We start from the raw sequence: 20,943 nt of genomic DNA, 5'->3' as shown, positions 1-20,943 counted from the left end.
AGGAAATGAGAAATTGACAAGCTAGGCTGGGCATCGTGGCTCATGCCTATAATCTCAGTACATTTGGAGGCCAAGGTGGGAGGACGGCTTAAGCTCAGGAATTCAAGACCAGTCTAGGCAACATAGTGAGGTCTCGTTTCTACGAAAAAAAAAAAAAATTAGTCATATGTGATGGCTTGTGTCTGTAGTACCAGCTACTTGGGAGGCAGAGGCAGAAGGATTATTTGAGCACAGGAGGTCGAGGCTGCCGTGAACTGTGATTGTGCTACAGTACTCTATCCTGGCTGACAGAGTGAGCCCCTGTCTTAAAAAAAAGAAATTGACAAGCCGATCCTAAAACTTGTATAAAATTGTATATGTACTAAGAGCCTAAAATAGCCAAAACCATTTTGAGAAACAAAAACAAAAAACAAAAAAAACAACAAAGTTGGAGGAATCAGACTACTTAATTTGAAAAGTTCCTTCAAAGTCCTAGTACCAAAGACTGTGTGGTATTGGTACAAGAGTAAACACAGATCAGGAAGTAAATTTTTAAATTTATGATCAACTGATTTTTGACAAAAGTCTCATGATAAATCAACAGGAAAAGGCTTGCGTCTTCCACAAAAGGTGCTGGGACAATTGGATTATCTATATGTGGATGCTCTTACCTCTCACAGTACACAAGAATTAACTGTTGTGTACTCTTGTAACTCTTGTGTAATTAATTCAAAATTGATCATAGACCTAAATGCAAGGGCTAAGGCAACGATGCTTCTAAAAGAAAGCATAGGAGAAAATCTTCATGATCTTGGGTATGACACTAAAAGCATGATTCACAAAAGAAAAAACTGACAAACAGGACTTTATCAAAATACAAAACGTCTGTGATTCAAAAGATCCCACGAAGAAAATGAAAAGATAGGCCAAACACTGGGGGAAAAAATTTGTAAATTATATATCTGATAAAGAACTTATATATAGAATATATAAAGAGCTCTTCAACTAAATAGTAAGACAAACAATCTAATTTACAATTGGCCAAAATATTTGAAAAGATGTTTCACCATAGAAGATATAGGAATGACTAACAGCCACATGAAAAATGCTCAACATCAATAGTGACTATGGAAATGCCATTTAAAACCACAGCAAGATTCCATGACTCCCCTATTAGAATGACTACAATAAAAAAAGACAGATAATAGTAAGCATTGGTAGGGGTGCGGAGATACCAGAACCCTTACACATTGCTGGTGAGAATGGAAAACAGTACAGCCACGTCGAAAAGTAGTTTGGTCATTCCATAAAGTTAAACATAAGTTTATCATATAATCTACCAACTCTGTTCCTGGGAATTTACCCCAGAGAAATGAAACATATATCTACAAAAAGACACATAGAAGGAGGAACCAAAAAAAATCCCAGAATTCTCTTTTGGAGGACAGGCTCCTCGAAAAGGGTTTTCCCTGCTAGTTAAGTGTTCTAGGAACCCAGCGGCATCAGTGCACGAGGTAGCATTGCTGTGAAACTCTGTGTTGCAGAAGAAACGTCCTGAGTTATGGCACACAGGTGACTGGTTCTTCCCCGTGACAACCACACCTGCCTCCACTGTGCTGAATGATCAGAGTTTTTGACCCAGAATAGCATGACCCCTAGGCCCCACCCTCCTAATTCACCCGATCTCACCCTAAGTGACTTTTCTTGTTTCCTCAGATGAAAAAGGGAAATGTCTTGCCGACGTGGAAGAGGTGAAACAAAAGACAGCAGAAGCACGAAAAGCCATCAAAACTGAAAAGTTCAAAAACCGTCTTGAGCAGTGGAAAAGTGTCTCGATAGGTGTACTGCATCAGAGGGAGAATATTTAAAGGCGACTGGAGTTTAAACATAGAAGAATAAACACACAACTTTTTATAAGTAAATTCGAGGGTTTTCGGTCCCTCCCTCATAGATGAATGTTCACAGCTTATTCATAGTAGCAAAAAATCAGAAACGATCCAAAGCCATCATGAACTGATGAGTACGTTAACAAAATATGCATATATCCATAATACGCAATATTCTCCAGTGATTAAAACATATATATTACCGCTACATGCACAATAATGCAGATTAATCTCGAACCCTTATTCTCAGTGAAATAAGCCAGATGCAACAGCCTACATATTGCATGACTGCATCTACGTGAATGTCCAGCAAAGGCAAACTGTAGAGGCAGGAAGCAGATGGCTGGTTGTCCAGCGCTGAGGGTGGAGGTGGAGGTGAATGACTAACAGACATGGGGGGAGTTTGGGGGGTGATGGGAAGGCCCTCAAACTGGAGTGCGGGGGTGGCTGCACGCCTCTACAAATTTACCAAGAATCACTGCGTTGCATATCGATCATGGTTAATTATTGTGCGTATAAATGATCCCTCAATAAAGCCTTTAAAAAGAAGTCCTCATGTTTTTGAGGTTGTACAACCCTATTAACAGATAAAGCGGAAAGATGTCTGGGAACTGCTTCAAATAATAAGGGAGGGGGCAGTGGGAGGAAGGTACAGAGGGAAGAGACCGGCCAAGCACTGATCTTGTGGAGACTGGGTGGTGGGTACGCAGAGGCTCTTCTGGCTAATTTTCTCTAGGTCTGAAACTTTCCTAGTACACTGTGACCAAGAGGAGGGACAAGAACCCCAAATGCCACAATTACATCATGTCTAATTTAAGCTTCACTCTGAGGAGGCTTGTGACATCTTTTCTTTAAAGACATCTACACAGAATTTCATAATTCTATTGGAATTTTCAGGTAGTGAATAGTTTGGGTTCTGACCTGGTGAGTAACGCATCACAGAGAGTTGTTCATTTCCATCCGTGTGAACGGTAACCAAGTCCTTTGTTTCTGTGTCAAACACAAACCACCTGTTGTAAACACAAAAAGTTGTTTAATGAGAACATGAAGGCCATTACAATAGGGCTATTAGAACAGATTAAGCATAAAAGCTTTTCCAAGCTTTTACTCAAAGAAAATTTCCTTTACATAAGCAAGTCCTAAAGAACGGAACAGCATGCTGTCTACCATTTAAAAACATTCAGTGACCACCACTAACATGTGGCCTCCCAGTGCTTGCGTTTTGCTATTTATCCATAGAAGGAGAGAGAGCAAGAGAGATGCCAACACCTAGTTTCAGGCCTGTGGTCTGGGGAAGCAGCAGATACCTACGGGAGCCTATCTCGCTCTCACCCAGGGCGACCATCCGCAGGAGCCCGCCCAGCTCTCACCCAGGGCAACCACCCACAGGAGCCCACCCAGATCTCACCCGGGGCGACTACCCATAGGAGCTCACCCAGATCTCACCCAGGGTGACCGCCCATGGGAGCCCACCTTCACCCGGGGGAAGCAGGAGTAGTGTGGGAGGAGAGGCTGGGACAACTGTGTGGTGATGCTCTGAGCTGTGCTGTGCAGGTAGAGGTAGGCTGAGGTGCAGACCTTACATGTGAGTGCCAGCACGTAACTCACAGGGGGAGAGAAAGGACAGGGGAGGGAGGGAAGGAGAATGGAGGACTGCTCTCTGAATTCATCCTCTCGGGGGCCCAGTTTCCTTGACGGTAAGATGGGGCTAAGAGTCCAGGTCTATGCTGCAGGCTCAATGTTCATGTCAAATCACAAAGGCAGGGCAAGGCCCTGCAGCCTGAGGAGGACATGGTTCTCACTAAGTGCTGTAAACTATGAGGATAAGAGAATGCTTCTGCCTGTCCCATTCTCGGGGGGTGGCAGGCAGTGAGCCCAAGTGATTGTAAGGAGAAAACGGAACGCGGATCCCTGCGGTTCACCCTGGATCACTTGATCCTATCAGCATGTCTACAGAGGCAGAGTGACCTGTCTTCGCCTTCCAGATGGGCCCTCGCCATGACCACGAACTGCAGAGCATCTTGTCCTCCCTGAAATTTGGATTTTACTTCTCAGCACTGATTTCTTGTATCTCCAACAACTGTTTACCTTTAATGCACCATTTAACCCTAACAGAGGCCAAAAAACATAACACTCAGAGAGACTGGAGCCAACTAGAATACGCCTTTGAAAAGTTCTGTGAAATCGACACTTTGGGAGCCCTGCCTGGCGCTCAGACCTGAGACGCGGGAGGTGGAGACGATGGGAGAGATTAGGTTACACGTTCTGTCTCACCCACCCCTGGGCACTGTCTGTGGTTCTGAGCACGGTCACCATGTTTTACCATGCACAATGAATATGGTGACATCTGTCTGTCAGGCTGGCTGTTGGCCAGTCATCAGAAGGCGGGAGCCTGATGAATTTGAAGCTCCAGCTGTCTCAAAGAAAGTCAAATGGAAGGTGCAATGTGTGTATGTGTGTGTGCGCGTGCACGCGTGCATGTGTAATAGACTGTGCATTTTCACGAAGAATTCCTCCGAATACGTGGAGTCCAACTCTTAAGATATTGCTTCCTATGAATTACAAAGTCTTTCTTTATATGTACAGACTCATAACAATAGCATCTAGGTGGTACACTTTTCAGAGAGGAAGGATGGGATGAAAAATACCTGAATAAAACCATAGTAAATATATATATTATGATAAACAACATAATGGTCCCATCAAAACTTGCAAAATAATGATAATAATGACTAATCTAATCACCTGCCAGGCAACCCCGGCAGGTACCTTCAATCCTCAGTGCAACACAGCCAAGCAGGCCATGTTATCATAATTTACAGAAGAATAAACAAGTTCAGAGAGTTTGTGTAACTGGTTCAAAGACACACTGCTACTAAGAGGGAGAGCTGAGATCCAAGTGCAGATCTATCACCAGGCATATCTGTGGCGTCAGGTAAGCACGCACAAGTGAATTCTGAGTATGAAGTCCTGGATGTGGGCAGCTTCTAAAATTCTGAAAGGGCTGCTAGAAAAAGCACTAAAAGAAACATTTTTTCTCTTAGAGACAGGGTCTTGCTCTGTCACCCAGATTGGAGTGCAGTGGTGCAATCACAGCTCACTGCAGCCTCCGACCCCTGGGCTTAAGCCTCCGACCCCTGGGCTTAAGCGATCTTTTCGTCTCAGCCTCCCAAGTAGCTAGGATTACAGGTATGTGCCACCATGCCTGGCTAATCTTTTTATTTTTATTTTTTGTAGAGATGGAGGTCTCACTATGTTGCCCAGTCTGCTCCCCAACTCCTGGCCTTATATGATCCTCCTGCTTCATCCTCCCAAAGTGCTGGGATTACAGTAGAAAAAGTACTTTTAAATGTCCAGCACTTCTAAATGCTTTCTCACCTGATTCCAAAGTTGAGGCTCCTCCCATAGCCTCAAGATTAGGGCTTGAGAAGCTCCATAAATCCTCTGAAATGGCAAACAAAGTGTGTGTGTGTGTGTGTGTGTGTGTGTGTGTGTGTGTGTGTGTGTGTGAATGCCTTTTTCTAGGCAAGAGGTTCTATAGCTCTCCTCAGCTTTTCCCAAGTTCAAAGTGTAATGGACCATCGTTTTAGTTCTGACTTAATTCTTGGCAGGTCCTTAGAAGCCACGAGCTGAACCAGCCCGCCCCTGGGGAAAGACAAACAACAAGGAGACTCTTCCCATACTCTTTGAAAGCACAAGCCCTGCTGGCTGGACTTACCTCCCTGTGAGTGTTCCAACTGCAACCACAGACCCTGAAGGATGAAAACCAGAAGACTGAGCTGGATCCTAAAATATTTTAAAGGAAGTGTAAATTGATGGCCAGATACAACACTGCAGCATCAAACATACACACACAGCTCTAATTCCTGGGGCTAGAGGGCTCTATTGGAAAAATCTCTTTTCTCTCCAGAGAGAAAAATGTTTTCCTCCCTGAACAAATGCCACATTTCAATAATGCTAAAGTTTTATCCTTTTAGATTTTTTTCTCCTTTTGTCTTATACCCTTGCATATCTACAATAATCTGATGAAAGACAAACAAGTGAGTGCTCTCCTTCTAAGTCCTAGTTGACATAACCTAACCCTTGAGCTGACCCCTGTACTGAATGTAGGTGCATCAAATAGTGTGCTTAATCTGTCTGGATATATGGCCAGAGCACCCAGTTCCATTTCATCTGGGTGCCTACTAGGTGCAGGACCCTGTGGCAGCCCTGGATGGCTCACAAGATGGGTGAGACATATGCTCTAGGGGTACGCACACATTTGTTACTAACTCTAATACGAAGTGGGACATGTCAGATGAAGGCAGTAAAAACAAGGATCTGCGGGTCCCAGGGAGGGAGAGATGAAGTCATGCTGGAAGCTGGGCCAAGGTGTTATGGGGCTGGAGTCCTGGGCTTGGGCCTTCTGGCAGAGGAGGAGTGATCCCTGGAGTTGGCAGGGGGCATGGATATGCCGAGATTGTTTTTGACAGGGGTGAAGGAGCCACAATATGATCCCAGAGATGGCAGCTACACAGTCTGGGCATATATGAGGGAAAACAGGTGGAGGCAGTGGGTTTATAGAGCAGAATACAGGGGGTGGGAGGAAGGCTGTGAAGACACTAGGATGTTGGCTGCTTTGCCACCGTGGGGACTTGGATCGCTAGGAAATCAGAACACTGTTTCTTTTTTTTCTTTCAATAAGAAGAGTAACATGATGGAATTGGTGTTTCAGATTGGAGATCACCGGCGGGAGTGTGTAGGATGGACAGACGTGAGAAGAGACTGATCATAGGAAGATCAAGAAAAAGCAGGGATGGGGATGGGAAAGGGGACAGTCACCAAGAGACCGCTGGAGTGCCTAAAACCAGGAGACCAGAAAGAGACTTTCCAGATGTGTGATGACATTATTCAATGCCTTCTCCAAGGTGGGAGCTGTGACTAATCCCATCAGGGCTTAACCAACAGACCAGGGGCACCAGGAGCTTCATTATTCACAAAGCATTTGGGCTTCCACATAGTCTGAGATGAAGACACTGAGAGTTGAGGGGGCAAGTGTTCCTGCCCAACGTCATGGGGCTGGGAGGCAGAGGAGCCAGGCTTCACTCCAGGTACCTGGCGTCCAGTTCAGAGCTCCTACCCTCACGCCAGCTGAGTGATTCACAGCCTTGCATGGGAGTGGGAAACAGAGCAGCTGCCAGCGCTTTTGGTGGGGCTGCCAAGCTCACTGAGACCACAGGGCAGCCACCCTTCCTTACCACCAGGACACAGGCATGACACGGACACCATTTCCTTTAGCCCCTGCCACCATCTTGGCCTCTTCTCCAAGTGGCAGTGCTGCCCCTTGAGCCCTCCATCTTGACACTTGCGTGGCCACTAGTGACTGGCACTCCTAAGCACCCTTCTGGGAAAGTAAAGGGAAGGAGAGCCAGAACTCGAATCCAGCACTTGGGACATGCTGCAAGGATGATGCGTGTGGCCCAAGAGGAGCTATTCTCATCAATGGGACAGTACCAGTCATAAGGCATGGATGGCAGAGAGTGTGCTTTTGACTCACTGCAGCATGATGCTGTGAAAGGAGCTGAGTTTAAGAGTTAGACTGAGCTGGGGGTCAACACTGGCTCTGTCATTTACTAACTGGATGACCTGAGCAAGTTATCTAACATCGCTCAGCCTCAATTTCCTAATCAATAAAACCAAAGTAAAAAAACAAAAGCAAAGACAAAAACAAAAAACCTTGCACCTGCAGGGCTGCTGCAAGGATTGCTGTAACTTTTGTGCAGTGCTTGGCAGGCAATCAGTGCTCGAGAAATACACGAGTGTTTTATATGGAGAGAAAGGACATTGCAACACTCTGATAGGCAGGGCTCATTCTGAAAATTCTTCACAGAGATGCGTACTTCAAAACTATGGTTGTCACTTTACCATTAAACTCAAAATGTAGAGATAAATTAAACTGTATGTTTTCAGTACAGCTTGTAAATTCTGGTCCAAAGGGCACACTGTATGTAGACTGCAGCCTCTTAACAAGTATTTCTCAGCTCTTAAGCCAGTTAGGAAATCTGAATATACAAAGGCAGACTTGGTGTTGAAAAATTTAGGGGTAAATTTCAGAATTACATGGACGAGACCGCTCAAGGCAATGTTAAAAGTAACATTGTCAAATGCGATTGCAATGTTAAATCCAATTTCAAAGAGACAAATTAAATGACATTTGCTTTGGGTAACTTTTTATCATTATTGGTTTCATACAGAAGATAAATGAACACATTCCAGATGAATTTTTTATAAGAAAAAGGGAAACATAATTGTTTACCTCTATTATTTTGTCCCAGACGGGCCGGTGACCCACAGCATCCCAGAGTGTGGCGTGCTTGTCATGCCCGCAGGTCAAGAACTGAGGTTTTGAGGCATGGATGGCCAGTCCCCAGAGTTCATCAGTGTGACCCTGCAAAACCAGGACAAACAGGAGTTCTCTGAGACACCACAGGCAACACTCGGCAGCCCCAGGGATGAGCAACCCTGGCTTCCGGCTGTTGTCACAACCGCCCTCTCGTCTCTCCCCTCCGAGCTGGCTCGGAAACTCCCAGGTGGAGGAAGGTCATCTCGGAATAGAACACAGGAATAAGCCGCTCCTCGCAATGCTGGGTTATAGTTGGAGGCACTGCAAAAGGAGGGTGTCTGGGAGACCTGCTGAGTGGATCATACCTGTGTAATGGGTGCAAAGTCTCCTGACAGAGTGCCCTGGAGGACAAAGTTTCTCGTTGTGCCAATCAAGATGACATCACCTTTCCCCTCAGCCACTGTCCGAATTGGACCAAATTGCTCTGGAATCTGCATGAAAAGAATCATATGAAAAGAAGATTTATACTTTCATGACACTGCTAACTCAGTCATTCAAAATACTTGCTTACATATCATAATGATAGCTCTACACAGTTTATATATTTATATATAAAAATAAAAAGCGGGAGCTTTAGAAAGACAGACAGACACTACGGCCAGTTGCTGTAGTCAACCTTATTTTTAAGAGATACATCTTTTTATAGAGATACATTATATATATCTCTATATACCTTAAGAGATTCAGCAGGAGTGAGGTTAAGCAAAAGCGTTTTCCTTGACAAAATTTAAAAATAAGGAAAACTCCTGGCTAGCCTACTCTTTACTTGTGATGGCTCCTGACAGTAGTAGCAGATACAACTTGAAAAGTAAAGAATAATAAAACACTGCCATAACAGCAGCTCCTGAAAATCTGCTTGAGCTCGGTGGGCCAGGCACGGTGGGGCACACCTATAATCCCAGCACTTGGGAGCCCACGGCAGGAGGGTGGCTTAAGCCCAGGAATTCGGGACCAGCCTAGGCAACATAATGAGAACTTGTCACTGCAAAAAAAAGCAGAGTTAGCCGGGTGTGGTAGCATGCGCCTGTAGTCCTAGCTACTCTGGAGGCTGAGGTAGAAGGATCGTCTGAGCCCAGGAGGTTGAGGCTGCAGTAAGCCACGATTGGGGTCCAGGCTGCAGTGAGCTGTGACTGTGCCACTGTACTTCAACCTGGTCAAAGTGAAATCCTGACTCAAAAAATAAAACAAAACAAAACAAAAAGCAAAACCAAAAAACAGGTCAATTCTTTGGCAACATCAATGTTTAATTTAAAAATCCATTGTCTATATTGATAAGCATGGAATAATCTAGGTGTCAAGAAAAGGAATTTCAAAATACACCCACTAAGAACAATTTGCTTAACGGTGTAAGCAAAGTTCTTGCATGATAAAAAGAGCAAACCCCACAGCTGGCTCCTGGGGGGGTTCAGGCTGACCCTGGCACTCCAGTTCCAGGATGATGAGAAGCAGCCTGTCCTCTTACAAAGTCTCTCTCTCCAGTGTGCTTTGCTAGTACAGATTTGAGAAAAGTTGATGATGACCCATGTTGACCAAGAGGAGGCACTGATACGGACAAATGCTGAGTAAGTCTATGAAATCAGATAAGGCTTCAGGGCTTTCACTGCAGTTGCAACTCAATATGGATATGTCAGTAACTCTAGCAATTCGCAACATGTTCAATCAAATGCTGGTTACATCTTTCTATAAAAAAAAAATGTTATCACAACCATAATCTCCATGCAAGGGGAAGTGATTTCCAAAGATCAGACTAAGGCCTCCCTCTATTAAAAGCGATTGTCCACAGAACCACATTTTCATACAGCCAGAGAATGCTGCCATGCTGCTCTCTGACGTTATGTGTGTTATGTCTGACTTAGAAGTTGGAAAAGCCCTCAATGTGTCCATTCTATGCTAGGGAGGGAGAGCATCACCCTTCAGAATGATGCCAATTTTGTAATCTGTCTGCTCAGAACTTCCTGGAACCTGGGGAAGAAAACTCAGTGAGTGTGTAGGAGAAATATTGAATGTCTTGCCTCTGGCTTCTGCAGGAGGCAAGGCTGTCAACCAGGTAATAATGAGGAGAAGTGGCTATCCAAAGGTGTCAGAGCCCCGAGAGCATGCTGGCACTCAGCTGAGAGCCACAGACAAAACAGACACCCAACAAATATTAGTTCAACCAAAGAAATAATGTCTCCAAAATAACAGGCTTAAAAATTAAAAAAAAAATACTTTAATGATAAATCAAAATATGGATAATAGTCCCTTGGAAATTGAGATTGGTTCTACTATAAAATATTCTAAATATAAAGTGTGTGCTGTGACCTCAAATTTTATAGCCCAATTCCATTTTAGTAGCTATAGTTAAACTCCGTGATTTTTATGCACTCTCCCCATGTAATTTCATCTCCACAATTTTTAAAACTATAGATTTCAAACTAGCAGGGAAACTGGTTAGGATAACAGCTTGAAGGGGCAAATGAGTTTCCCAGCAGTCCTGCTGACTCACCTCTGTTTTATGAAGTTTCTGATAGTTTCCGCTCCAGGAAACGAGCCTGCGGTCCTTCCCGCCACCTGACACCAGCGTGCCATCTCTTAACATACAAAGTGCAAAGATGCCACCCTCGTGGGCCCCTTGAACTGCGTAGCTTATTCGATTCGTACCTAAACATGCCCAGAAAACCATTACTGGTACATTATCAAAAGGCTCGCCTCTGCCCATCTTCCAATTTCATTTCATTTCTGTGTTAATAGGCAGTATTGTCATTTAGAACATCACTGTGATATGAATCTATGAAGGCTCCAGTTTCTAGACGCTCCCAGAGCACCAGACAAGCAGGAAGCAGACTACTTTGGCAGGAAAGAGGACAGGCTAACCCAACACATTGTGTGGCCAGAGTGCACTGTGGCTGAGTATGGACTCGGTTTACATTCTAGCTCCAGCCCTAATGAGCTGTGTGTCCTGGACAAGTGACTTAATGACTTGGCATCAGTTCCCCCTGTTGTGGAATGGGGCTCCCGCTCAAGCTACAGGGTTGTTCCAAGGATGAAATGAACAGTTGGACAAAACACCTAGCACCAAGGACAAAAGTCGCCATACTATTCTGAAATTACATTTATGGGTCTGTCTCCCCCTTCACCCCCACCCAAATGCTAAGGTCCTTGGGCATGGGGATGGTGGTTTTCTCTTTTTTTGTCTGGCATCTGTGTGCACACTAAAGCAACTCCATCTTGGATGTTAATTCGCCAAGTTGTCTTCAGATTAACCACAGTTTCAGGAATGCCTCCGACCTTCTCTACCATTATCTAAATCCTGCCCTTAGGTCAAAACAACTTTGACCATAACTGCTGCCTTTAGGCAGATGCATCTAGCATCCTTACTGGTCCCTAAGGGGTTGACTTAAATTGTCCCACCCAACTCTTCCCTACGGTGTACAAGCTTTGGGTCTGGGAGGTGATGGCATGGGGGTCTACCATCCCATCTTGCTGTGGCTTCCATTTGTAAGTCCCTATGAAATGCTTCTTTCTGAGAAACTGGGTTTGTTAGACTCATTCTTCGGCTGCTCAGCTTCCAGGGACCTTATGGTAGGTCTGCACAGACCTGCTTACCACAGAACAACCTGGTAAGAGTTCATCAATGCTCACTGGACTTAACCGAATCCACATATGCTGAGTGATGGATCTTCCTTACAAAACTGCTCACTGACAGCGGGGGTCTGATCGGATTCATTTGTATGTTCACAGCGTTTGACAGATAATCAGCACTCAATAAAAGTGCCAAGGGCCCCATGAATCAGAATAGTTAAATATTTTCCAGGTATTTAAATAGTCACGGATAATGTCTTCATTATAATTTGTTAATAGATCTCCTAATAACGTTATTAATTCCATCGCAACATCTTGGGTTTCAGGAACTTTTTAGAATGACACAGGGTCAACAACTCCTATCATTTCCCATTTTCCTGTGTTCTAACTTTACAGTTTCAAGTTATACATGCACACATGCATGTATATGTCTATATAACTTGTACTTTAATGGTAATCCTGTAGATTGTATTAACAGACAGTTCTTACAGAAGCCACGCTTGACCTCTTACTTCCAACATTACCAAGAAACATTGGCTTTGGGAACAATCATGTGTTACCTTTTCCCCATACTAAGATGTTGCCGCTTGAATCTCCGGTAATGGTGTCACCATTTTCAGAAAAAGTCACACAGAGGACAAACTTTGGCTTCTCTTGTTTCTGCAGAATGTAGTAAATATATGTATATTTTTGTCAAGACATTCTTTTTAAAATTACAACAAATTTTGTGTGTGTGTGTGTATGTAGAGACAAGGTCTCACTTATGTTCCCCAGGCTGGTCTTGAACTCCTGGGCTCAAGCGGTTCTCCCGCCTCGGCCTCCCAAAGTTCTGGTATTATAGGCCAAGACATCCTTTATTTGCATCAGTAATATCTAGAATCACAGTGAACTCAAGCTAGACAGTGTCAGCTTCAGTCACCACCCTGAGCACCTTCCATTTTTATCAACCATTATGTAAAGCCTGCCAAGAGATTAACTGCTTTAAGATAAAGACACTTCAACCAATTCCAAATAGCCGGGAATCATCAAGTCTTAGAGAGTTCAAGCAGAGGAGGGTGTTGGAAGGGGCAAGAGGGGGCTGTCATGGCTGCAGCCTGAAGAACACAGCTCCCGCACCAAATGAAAGGGTCGTCAGGGCCAGGCGCGGTGCTCATGCCTATAATCCTAGCTCTTTGTGAGGCAGAGGCGAGAGAACTGCCTGAGCCCAGGGATTTGAGACCAGCCTGGGCAACTTGGCGAGACCTTGTCTCTACAGTAAATCAAAATGTTAGCCGGGTGTGGTGGCACACGCCTGTGGCTTCAGCTCCTTGGAAGGCTGAGGCAGAAGGATCGCTTAAGCCCTGCAGGTTGAGGCTGCGGTGGCCGTGAGCGTGCCACTGCACTCCAGCCTGGGTGACAGAGTGAGACTCCGACTCAAAAAATAAAAAATAAAAAATAAAATAAAACCAAGGGTACTTGGAATTAACCTCGGGGTGGCAGTGGCAAGTGGTCCCCAGGGAAGAAGAGGTGCTTCGCCTGGTGCTCCCCCAGGCCCCCAAAGGCCAGATAAAAGGCACAGCCGTCTCTATCACCGTCTGCAAGGCAAGCTGCTCTCCTCCTGTGGCATGCCCTGCCTCAGTCACACTGGTGGGCTCTGCGGCCCCTGGACTGCGTCCTGCCCTTGCCCTTCTCCCGGCTTGCTCTGTCCTCCTTCTTCACTTTCCTTCCAGTATCATCCACAAGATACAAGGAACTCCCCAACGATGTGAGGGATCCCAGAGGATGTTCTTTATTACCACACCCCCAGATGCATCCCCATGTTTGTCATTAAAACAAATTTTAAGAATGGGATAGGCTGGGCACAGTGGCTCATGCCTTTAATTCCAGCACTGTAGAAGGCTGAAGAGGGAGGACTGCTTGAGCCCAAGAGTTCGAGACCAGCCTGCAACAGAGTGAGCCCTTGTCTCTACAAAAATATTTTAAAAGTAGCCAGATGTGGTGGCATATGACTTTTAGTCCCAGCTACTTGGGAGGCTGAGGCAGAAGGATCCCCTGAGTCCAGGAGGTCAAGGCTGCGGTGAGCCATAATCGTGCCATTGCTTTCCAGCCTGGGCAACAGAGTGAGAACACAAGTTAAAACAAAACAAAACAAAACAAAACAAAAACGGGAATACGTCAAAGCTTCCTTAATATCTAGCTGATCACTTGTACTACTCAGTGAGAAATAAAACAAAAAATGTAATTTAACTTTACCTCAAATAACCCTTGCTTCTTAATAAGGGAGTTTCCTTCTAGTGTCCAAAAGTACAGATGGGACTTTCCACAGGTGACTATGATGTTGGTGTCTGTGGGGTGGAAGTCTGCAGCGAATACAGCTTCATTGGAACACTTTAAGAAGAACAAGAGAACTGAACGCCTCAATCTCTGAAGATACTTAGAAGCACTTAGGAAAATGAATATGATCTGAACCACAAATAGCAAATTCAAGCCAAGCACTATGCCTCCTGATATTTTTCCCCATCAAATTCATCCTGCTATAAACGTAAAGTGTATGTTGGCTGTGTGCCCTAACTCCCCCCCACCCCTTGTCTGTCTCTCCCAGTGGACCGTGAGCCCCTGAGGGTAAAGGGGACCTCAGAGTTGTTTCTGTACCAGGCCCTGCAGGGCTGGTGAGGCTTCACTGAGGAGGCTTTGCTGAGGAATGGGCTAGAAGAAGCAGGACTTCAGGACTGCAATGGCTTGCTCCCACCTGTCTGCCATGGGTTTCTGGCTGGACACCAAATCACCTGACTTGTGCTAAAATGCAGATTGCTAGGCCTCATTCCCCCGTCAGTAGTGGGAATCTCCAGGGAAGGGCCCTAGAATCTGGATTTTACACAGTTTCATTTGTCCTGACTGGCTCTGGCTGCCCTATTCCCCCTGGAGGGAGTCCCTGTTTCTTCTAATCCCTGGGACTCTGCCTGTGGTTCCAAGACCCAGCCTGGGGTCCCGTCAGGTGGATCCAGCTCGTTGGCTATCCCTTTGCCACTGTTTAACCTATATCCTGCCTCCTAAGACCTACACCCTAGTCTGCCAAACCTGGCCCTGATTGTTGGCTTATTTTTAACAATTCAGTAATATATTCTTGCACCTGGATAAAAATTTGCCTCTGATTATTTCTGACCTAGCAATATAGCAAGAACTTAAATACCTAACCACAACATGAGAAGGCAGGGCTTGGGCATGAAAACAAGTATTAGGAAACATGCCTGATTAGAATCAGGTATTGGGAACATTTGATTAGAAATGTGCCTGATTAGACAATGTCTACAGCCCAGATACCCAGAGAGAAAGTTAGGTAAGGAAGGTTAACTCATGGTAATTTTAATGTTAGATAAGGAAGTTTATCTAAGGTTAACAGATGCCAAGTGGTGAGTCTGAAGTCAATTCTATAAAAATAGGGAGCCAACGATGATTTTAAGAGAAAAAACCCAGAAAGTCATGGACAGCAAACCTGACATATTGTGCAAAATGGTTTAGAGGAGGTTAAAGCATTCCAGGGGTACCCCCTGCAGGAGGAATCCCATCGGGAGGTATTTGGGATGTAGCCAGAGACTCTGTCCAGTCTGTTCCACCATGGAGGAGCCCGAGCTGAGGCACCTGCCAATACCTGCCCTCCCTCCCCTGAACCGCAGGGCCTTGGGCAGTGAGCATACCTCACTCACGACCACACCTCCCAGGCCTCCCGGAGCCCTGCCAGCACACAGCAGGCATGAGGGTTTGTCAGGGGAATGAAAGAAAGCTAGCAAATAAACCACTGTATGAAATCAAAGGCTGCGAGAGGAGGAAGAAAAGAAAATCTCTCGGACACTGTGAAGAGAAGAGACAACCCTGACAGGACCTGGGGCAGAGTCCCGTGAGTCCTTGTGGGCCTCTTTCCATCACCAAGTCCGTGTGGCCGGAAGTATTTGACTGGAAGTGTGAGTCCCTGATGAGATGTGCATGGGCCCTCTGGATGAGGGGAGGGGGCCAGGGGCCAAAAGAATCCTAAGGTGAGAGCATTATGCCCAAGGCTGGGGGTGGGAATGGGCCAGCCCCAGGAGAAGGCAGGGCAGGAAGTTACAGTCATGCGGTTTGGAGTGAGACCTTCACATCAGCCAGCTTTTCTTCCTTCTGCCAGTCCCACACAGAGAGCACGTGGTCGTTGGAGTCATCCACGGCACAGAGATTGCTTCCTCCATTCTGGAAAGAAAACGTTATTCACGGGAAGACTATGTTTGAGAATAAAATGGGTTGAACAGGAGGAACAATGAACATCAATTTTATTTATTAAAGAGTCGGCTACATTAGAGTTGAAAAACATTCATCCACCACCTTTGAGACCTGTTTTCTAGTCCAGATAGGAAGGGGCAGTGAACGAGGAGTAGAGATGGGACAGAAGTGGGAAAGAGAGATTAGGGTGGCTCTTCACAACTGGGTTCCATGAAAGCCAGCCCCAAGGCAGTTCAGAGGTCCTCCTCCTAGAACAGATGGTGCCCATAGCAGGCATGGCACTGGGGCTGTCACCACCTGTGGGCATGGCCCCTGGGAGACAGCACAAGGACTAAGCATTGGGGGTAGGAATGCATGTGGGTATTTTGACGTGTACATGTGCATGTTTTTGTGAGTATCAGGTTCTGAAGTGGCTGGAGACATGGTTTACAAGAGTGTGGGGTTGCATCTGTGAACCAGCACATCCCAAGGAAGCTTGGAAGACCACGAGGCCTTGCCCTGTACCTTCTTGTTGATAGGCAGTGAGCCAGTCCCTGCTGGGATGGCAGAGACAGACACATAGGAGCCACCTGTGAAGGGACCAGGTGAAATTCAGGCAGGAGCAGGCAAACTGCTTCATGGAACATGAGGACCATGTCCCTGGGGGCCCTCTTTCCATCACTAAGCCCACATGGCTGGAAACGTCTGATTAGAAGAGTATGTCCCTGATGAGATGTGGGGACTGCAAAGCAGGAATGTTTGAGTTCAAGTCTGTACATGCACCCGGGCAGTTATTGAGAGTTAACTCTCCCTCCTCGTCCCTACAGAGGAATTCTGCAATACTGACAGGCTCATACTTACAGATTTTGAGAATGCAATACAGGTGACGGCTCGGTCAAAGAAACCTGTTCCAATGACATGCAGAGTATTCAAGGTCACAGAATCCCAGATGCGTACATGTGGGGGCAGTTGCTGTTTGGAAAAAAACACAGTCTCAAACGTGACAGTTGTATAAACTTATGTTTACCCTGATGCTACAAGATACTTTGGGCAGTCACATGAATTTTGCCAAAACAAAAGGTCTTTTTCTGCATTTTGGAGGTCTGCGTTTTCAGGTAAATAAAACATTCCCCATGACTTCAGGAGGTCCTGGGCCCTGTGGACAACTGAGCAGTTAGAAGAGGTCTACCAAGTTTTAAAATCAGAAGAGCTGGTTCTTGACAACTAACTATACAGCAGGAGCTAACACTCTAATTTGTACGTCGAGATGTCCCTAAATTTTAGAAATAAAAAATGGCAAGCAAAACAGAATCTCACATAAGGGTTATTATTCTTTTAAAGCCTGTCTTGTTACTTGTCAGCATGTCAAAGTTCATCAAGATGGACACCACCAATTAGTATTAAGAGCTTAACATTCTTGGGCTAAACAGGCAATCAATTACGCACAAATAGAATCTAGAATTGTGATGATTAGTTCAAAACCCTCTCTACTGGGTTCCTAGGTATTTATTTAGGCTAACTTTTCTCTTCCTCAATAGAAGAGAGCATCATAGAGCAATCAGCAGATTTATCAACAAGAAAAGGTACCAGCATTGCAGCTAGTGGATCAACTGGGTGTTAGGTTAACTGAATTCTAGGCCAGTCTGGACTCTAAGTAGCTGCGCCTCCCTTGACAGTCAGGAGGCTGTCTCCACAGGTAAAATGAAAACTATAACATTTTTCTCTGGTTCTAAAGTTCAGACACAATTTCAATGCCAGAAAGTGAAATACACTTTTAAGCCACTAGAGGGAGGAACAAATGGTTTACTACTAATTTCAAGGAACTTTTCAAGGCCATTTAACATTAAAATGTGTGTGTGTGTATACTCATTCCATTTATGTGAATTTATACAATAGCAGTCTGATTCCCATTATGCCTATTAACTCTTTGCAAGTGAAGAATTTTAATGGAAAATAGCATAAGGTTAATATTTAAAATCCAATGTTATTATAATAATTTCTGAAATATAGGAGTATTCATGTTTTCTGTAAGAAAACATGATGATAAAAATGTAAGTACTTAATGTAATTAGTTTCAGATAATATATTATGCAATAATAAACTACAGAAAAGTAGATATCAAAAAACTACAAGTTCCCTCTCTTATGCCTTAACATACAAATTAAAGTTTTGCAGAAGTGCTTACAAAATTTGTGCTAAAAACTTCCTAGCAACTTTTGTGACTTACACACAGACACAAACTTCATGGTTAAAGTTAAAGTTTAACTTCATGGTTAAAGTTAAATGAATACCGGTGGACAGTGTCTGAAATTTGTTAAAGATACAAAAACCCTCTGTTTAAATGAGCACTTGTATTCAATATGATTTTAACTTTATTTGCTAAATGTGTATCTTTATATTTCTAATGCTCATCATGTGTGTAAATAAGCATTTTAAGAATTAGTGAATTTCCGCAAACACAATGCTACTTGAACATTTGCTTAAGTTAAGGTGAACTCAAGGGATTTTTAAGATCACTGTAAGACTTTTCAATTTACAATGAAAAATCCCAGTGAGGGGTTCAGAACCATTCAGGTACTCTATCTCTATCTAAGCAGTCCTAACCATCAGCAAAATATTTTGAGAACATTACTTTGTGAACAGGCTCATTACACAAAAATTAGGAACATATAACAGAACTCACTTTTCCATCCTTAGATGTGCCTGCGACTTGTCCTGTTGCTATCGTGATCTTATCAGGATGCACCGCCAGGCTAAAACAAAGAATATTTATAAAACACCTTCACGTTCAAGGTAAGCTTTACTCTTCCCTTGCTCAAACATAATCTAGTAAAAAAAAATTGAAATATTAGAAATACATAACGCCAGTTGGATGGGGTGGCTCACCCCTATAATCTCAATACTTTGGGAGGTGGAGGCAAGAGGATTGCCTGAGCTCAGGGAGACCAGTCTGGGAAACTTGGTGAGACCTCATCTCTACAACAAACCAAAAAATTAGCCAGGCGTGGTGGCATGCTTCTGTAGTTCCAACTATTTGGAAGGTTGAGATGGAAGGATAGCCTGAACCTAGCAGGTTGAGGCTGTAGTGGCTATGATCATGCCACTGCACTCTAGCCTGGGTGACAGAATGATACTCTGATTCAAAAACGGAAATATATAAAGCTAACTTCTTACAGTCTCAGGACAGATTCACTGAGCACTTCAACCTTAGATAACCAGTGTTTGTTTCATTTCATCTTAATTCCCTTATTTCTTCTTAAGAATTTTCAAACTTAAGGAAAAAGCATCCTTTGCAGGGAAAATACCATTTCAATCTCAGAACACTTAATTAGTCTACACACTTCATTATGAAGTCATTTTGAGTATATTAAATAGGAAAGATTATCTTCTGCTAACAATATTTTTATCCTTGATCTGGGCCCAGGACAGAAACAAATACATAAATCCACCTATTCATCCATCCATCCATCCTTCCAAGGTACATAAAATCCTGTCCAAAAGCATGTATGAATTAAAAAAATAGCAGAACCAGTCATAAACATAAAACAAAGTATTTTTATTTTTATAAAAAAATAAAGATCTGGTCAGGTATGGTGGTTTATACCAGTAACCCCAGCATCTTGGGAGGCCAAGACAAGAAGTTTGCTTGAACCCAGGAGTTTAAGACCAGCCTGGCAACACAGCAATACCTCATCTCTACAAAAATAAAAATAAAAAAATTAGTCAGGCGTGGTAACATGTGCCTGTAGTGCTACTATCTACACAGGAAGCTGAAGTGGAAGGATCGCCTGAGCCCAGGAGGTTGAGGCTATGGTGAGCTGTGATGGTGCCACTGCCCTCAAGCCTGGGCAACAGAATAAAACATCAACTAAAAACAAAAAGACCCAAATGAGAAGCCTTTGACATGTGATGTGATGTGTTAAGAAGGCCTCTGAGTGAGCGGAGTTACAAATTTAGGCAATGTGATTGGACTGGTTAAGGTTATGCACTGCAAGGCTAGAAAGCTAGAAATGAAAAGAGTCTTACAGAGCCCAGCAGTGCACAGACAATGCAGAGGACACCACGAAGAGCTTTCCCCAAGGGTTCCATTCACTCAGACCCTTTCTTCTCTTTAGTCCTGTCCCGATACCGGCCTCTTTCTGCTAATCCTAATCCCACCTGTGCAGGAGGACTCACGCGCCCGGGACCCACCACTTGACGTCATCGTTGTGGCCCGCGTAGTGCCTCTGCAGCTGTTCCTCCACGTTGTACAGCACCACCACAGACGCGATAAAGTAGACGGTCTCCCCCGTCGGAAGCAAGTACAGGTTGTTCCGACAGTCTCGACCCCTGTATCCATAGCTTTGTGAACGTTAAGACAACAACTTTTAGGCTGGGAGCAGTGGCATGCGCCACCACGCCCGGCTAACTTTTCTTTGCTTTATTGTAGAGATAAGGTCTTGCCAAGTTGCCCAGGCTGGTCTCAAACCCCTGGACTCAGGCAATCCTCTCACCTCTGCCTCCCAAGGTGCTGGGATTACAAGTGTGAGCCACTGCGCCGGCTTTTTTTCCTTTAAGAGCTAACAAAACATCAACTGAAATAAAATCTCATAAGCTTATTGCCATCAATGTCACTAATTTAAATAACAGTAAATGGTAATTAGTGCCAAATATATCTGACTTTCAACACGCACGTGGTAAAGTTGGAAATGGTCACTGCTGCAATGTGAATACATATTTTTTACCCACACAAAGATTTGTTTTTACCTTTAGAAAGTTATTGAATCAATTATGAGTTTATTTTTTAGTTGTGATCTGGGAGCTAATTCTTTTACTAAAAAAAAACCCTTTTGTTTTTGTTTTGTTTTTTTTTTTGAGTTGGAGTCTCACTCTGTCGCCCAGACTGGAGTGCAGTGGCTGCTCCCGGCCACCGCAGCCTCGCCTGCT

The 20,943-nt window shown here is 44.4% G+C and overlaps 1 protein-coding gene across 1 annotated transcript in view; it reads right to left on the bottom strand.

Moving 5' to 3' along the window:
- The window catches only part of EML1 (echinoderm microtubule associated protein like 1), a 200,698-nt gene that overhangs the window by 13,544 nt on the left and 166,211 nt on the right, over window positions 1-20,943 (bottom strand). The window contains exons 7-17 of the mRNA XM_008050753.2: window positions 20,209-20,358; window positions 18,701-18,770; window positions 16,879-16,989; window positions 15,913-16,008; window positions 14,041-14,175; window positions 12,369-12,468; window positions 10,733-10,887; window positions 8,553-8,678; window positions 8,161-8,292; window positions 5,584-5,651; window positions 2,787-2,875 (exon numbers count right to left, since the gene is read on the bottom strand). Coding sequence (XP_008048944.2) covers window positions 2,787-2,875; window positions 5,584-5,651; window positions 8,161-8,292; window positions 8,553-8,678; window positions 10,733-10,887; window positions 12,369-12,468; window positions 14,041-14,175; window positions 15,913-16,008; window positions 16,879-16,989; window positions 18,701-18,770; window positions 20,209-20,358 — 1,232 coding nt within the window. The remainder of the gene's footprint in view (window positions 1-2,786; window positions 2,876-5,583; window positions 5,652-8,160; window positions 8,293-8,552; window positions 8,679-10,732; window positions 10,888-12,368; window positions 12,469-14,040; window positions 14,176-15,912; window positions 16,009-16,878; window positions 16,990-18,700; window positions 18,771-20,208; window positions 20,359-20,943) is intronic.

The sequence above is a fragment of the Carlito syrichta genome, unplaced genomic scaffold (genome assembly GCF_000164805.1).
Source record: "Carlito syrichta isolate Samal-C Ts95f unplaced genomic scaffold, Tarsius_syrichta-2.0.1 Scaffold153641, whole genome shotgun sequence".
Lineage (NCBI taxonomy): Eukaryota > Metazoa > Chordata > Mammalia > Primates > Tarsiidae > Carlito > Carlito syrichta.
The sequence above is the reverse complement of the archived record's forward strand: the minus strand, read 5'-3'. Positions and strand labels throughout refer to the sequence as shown.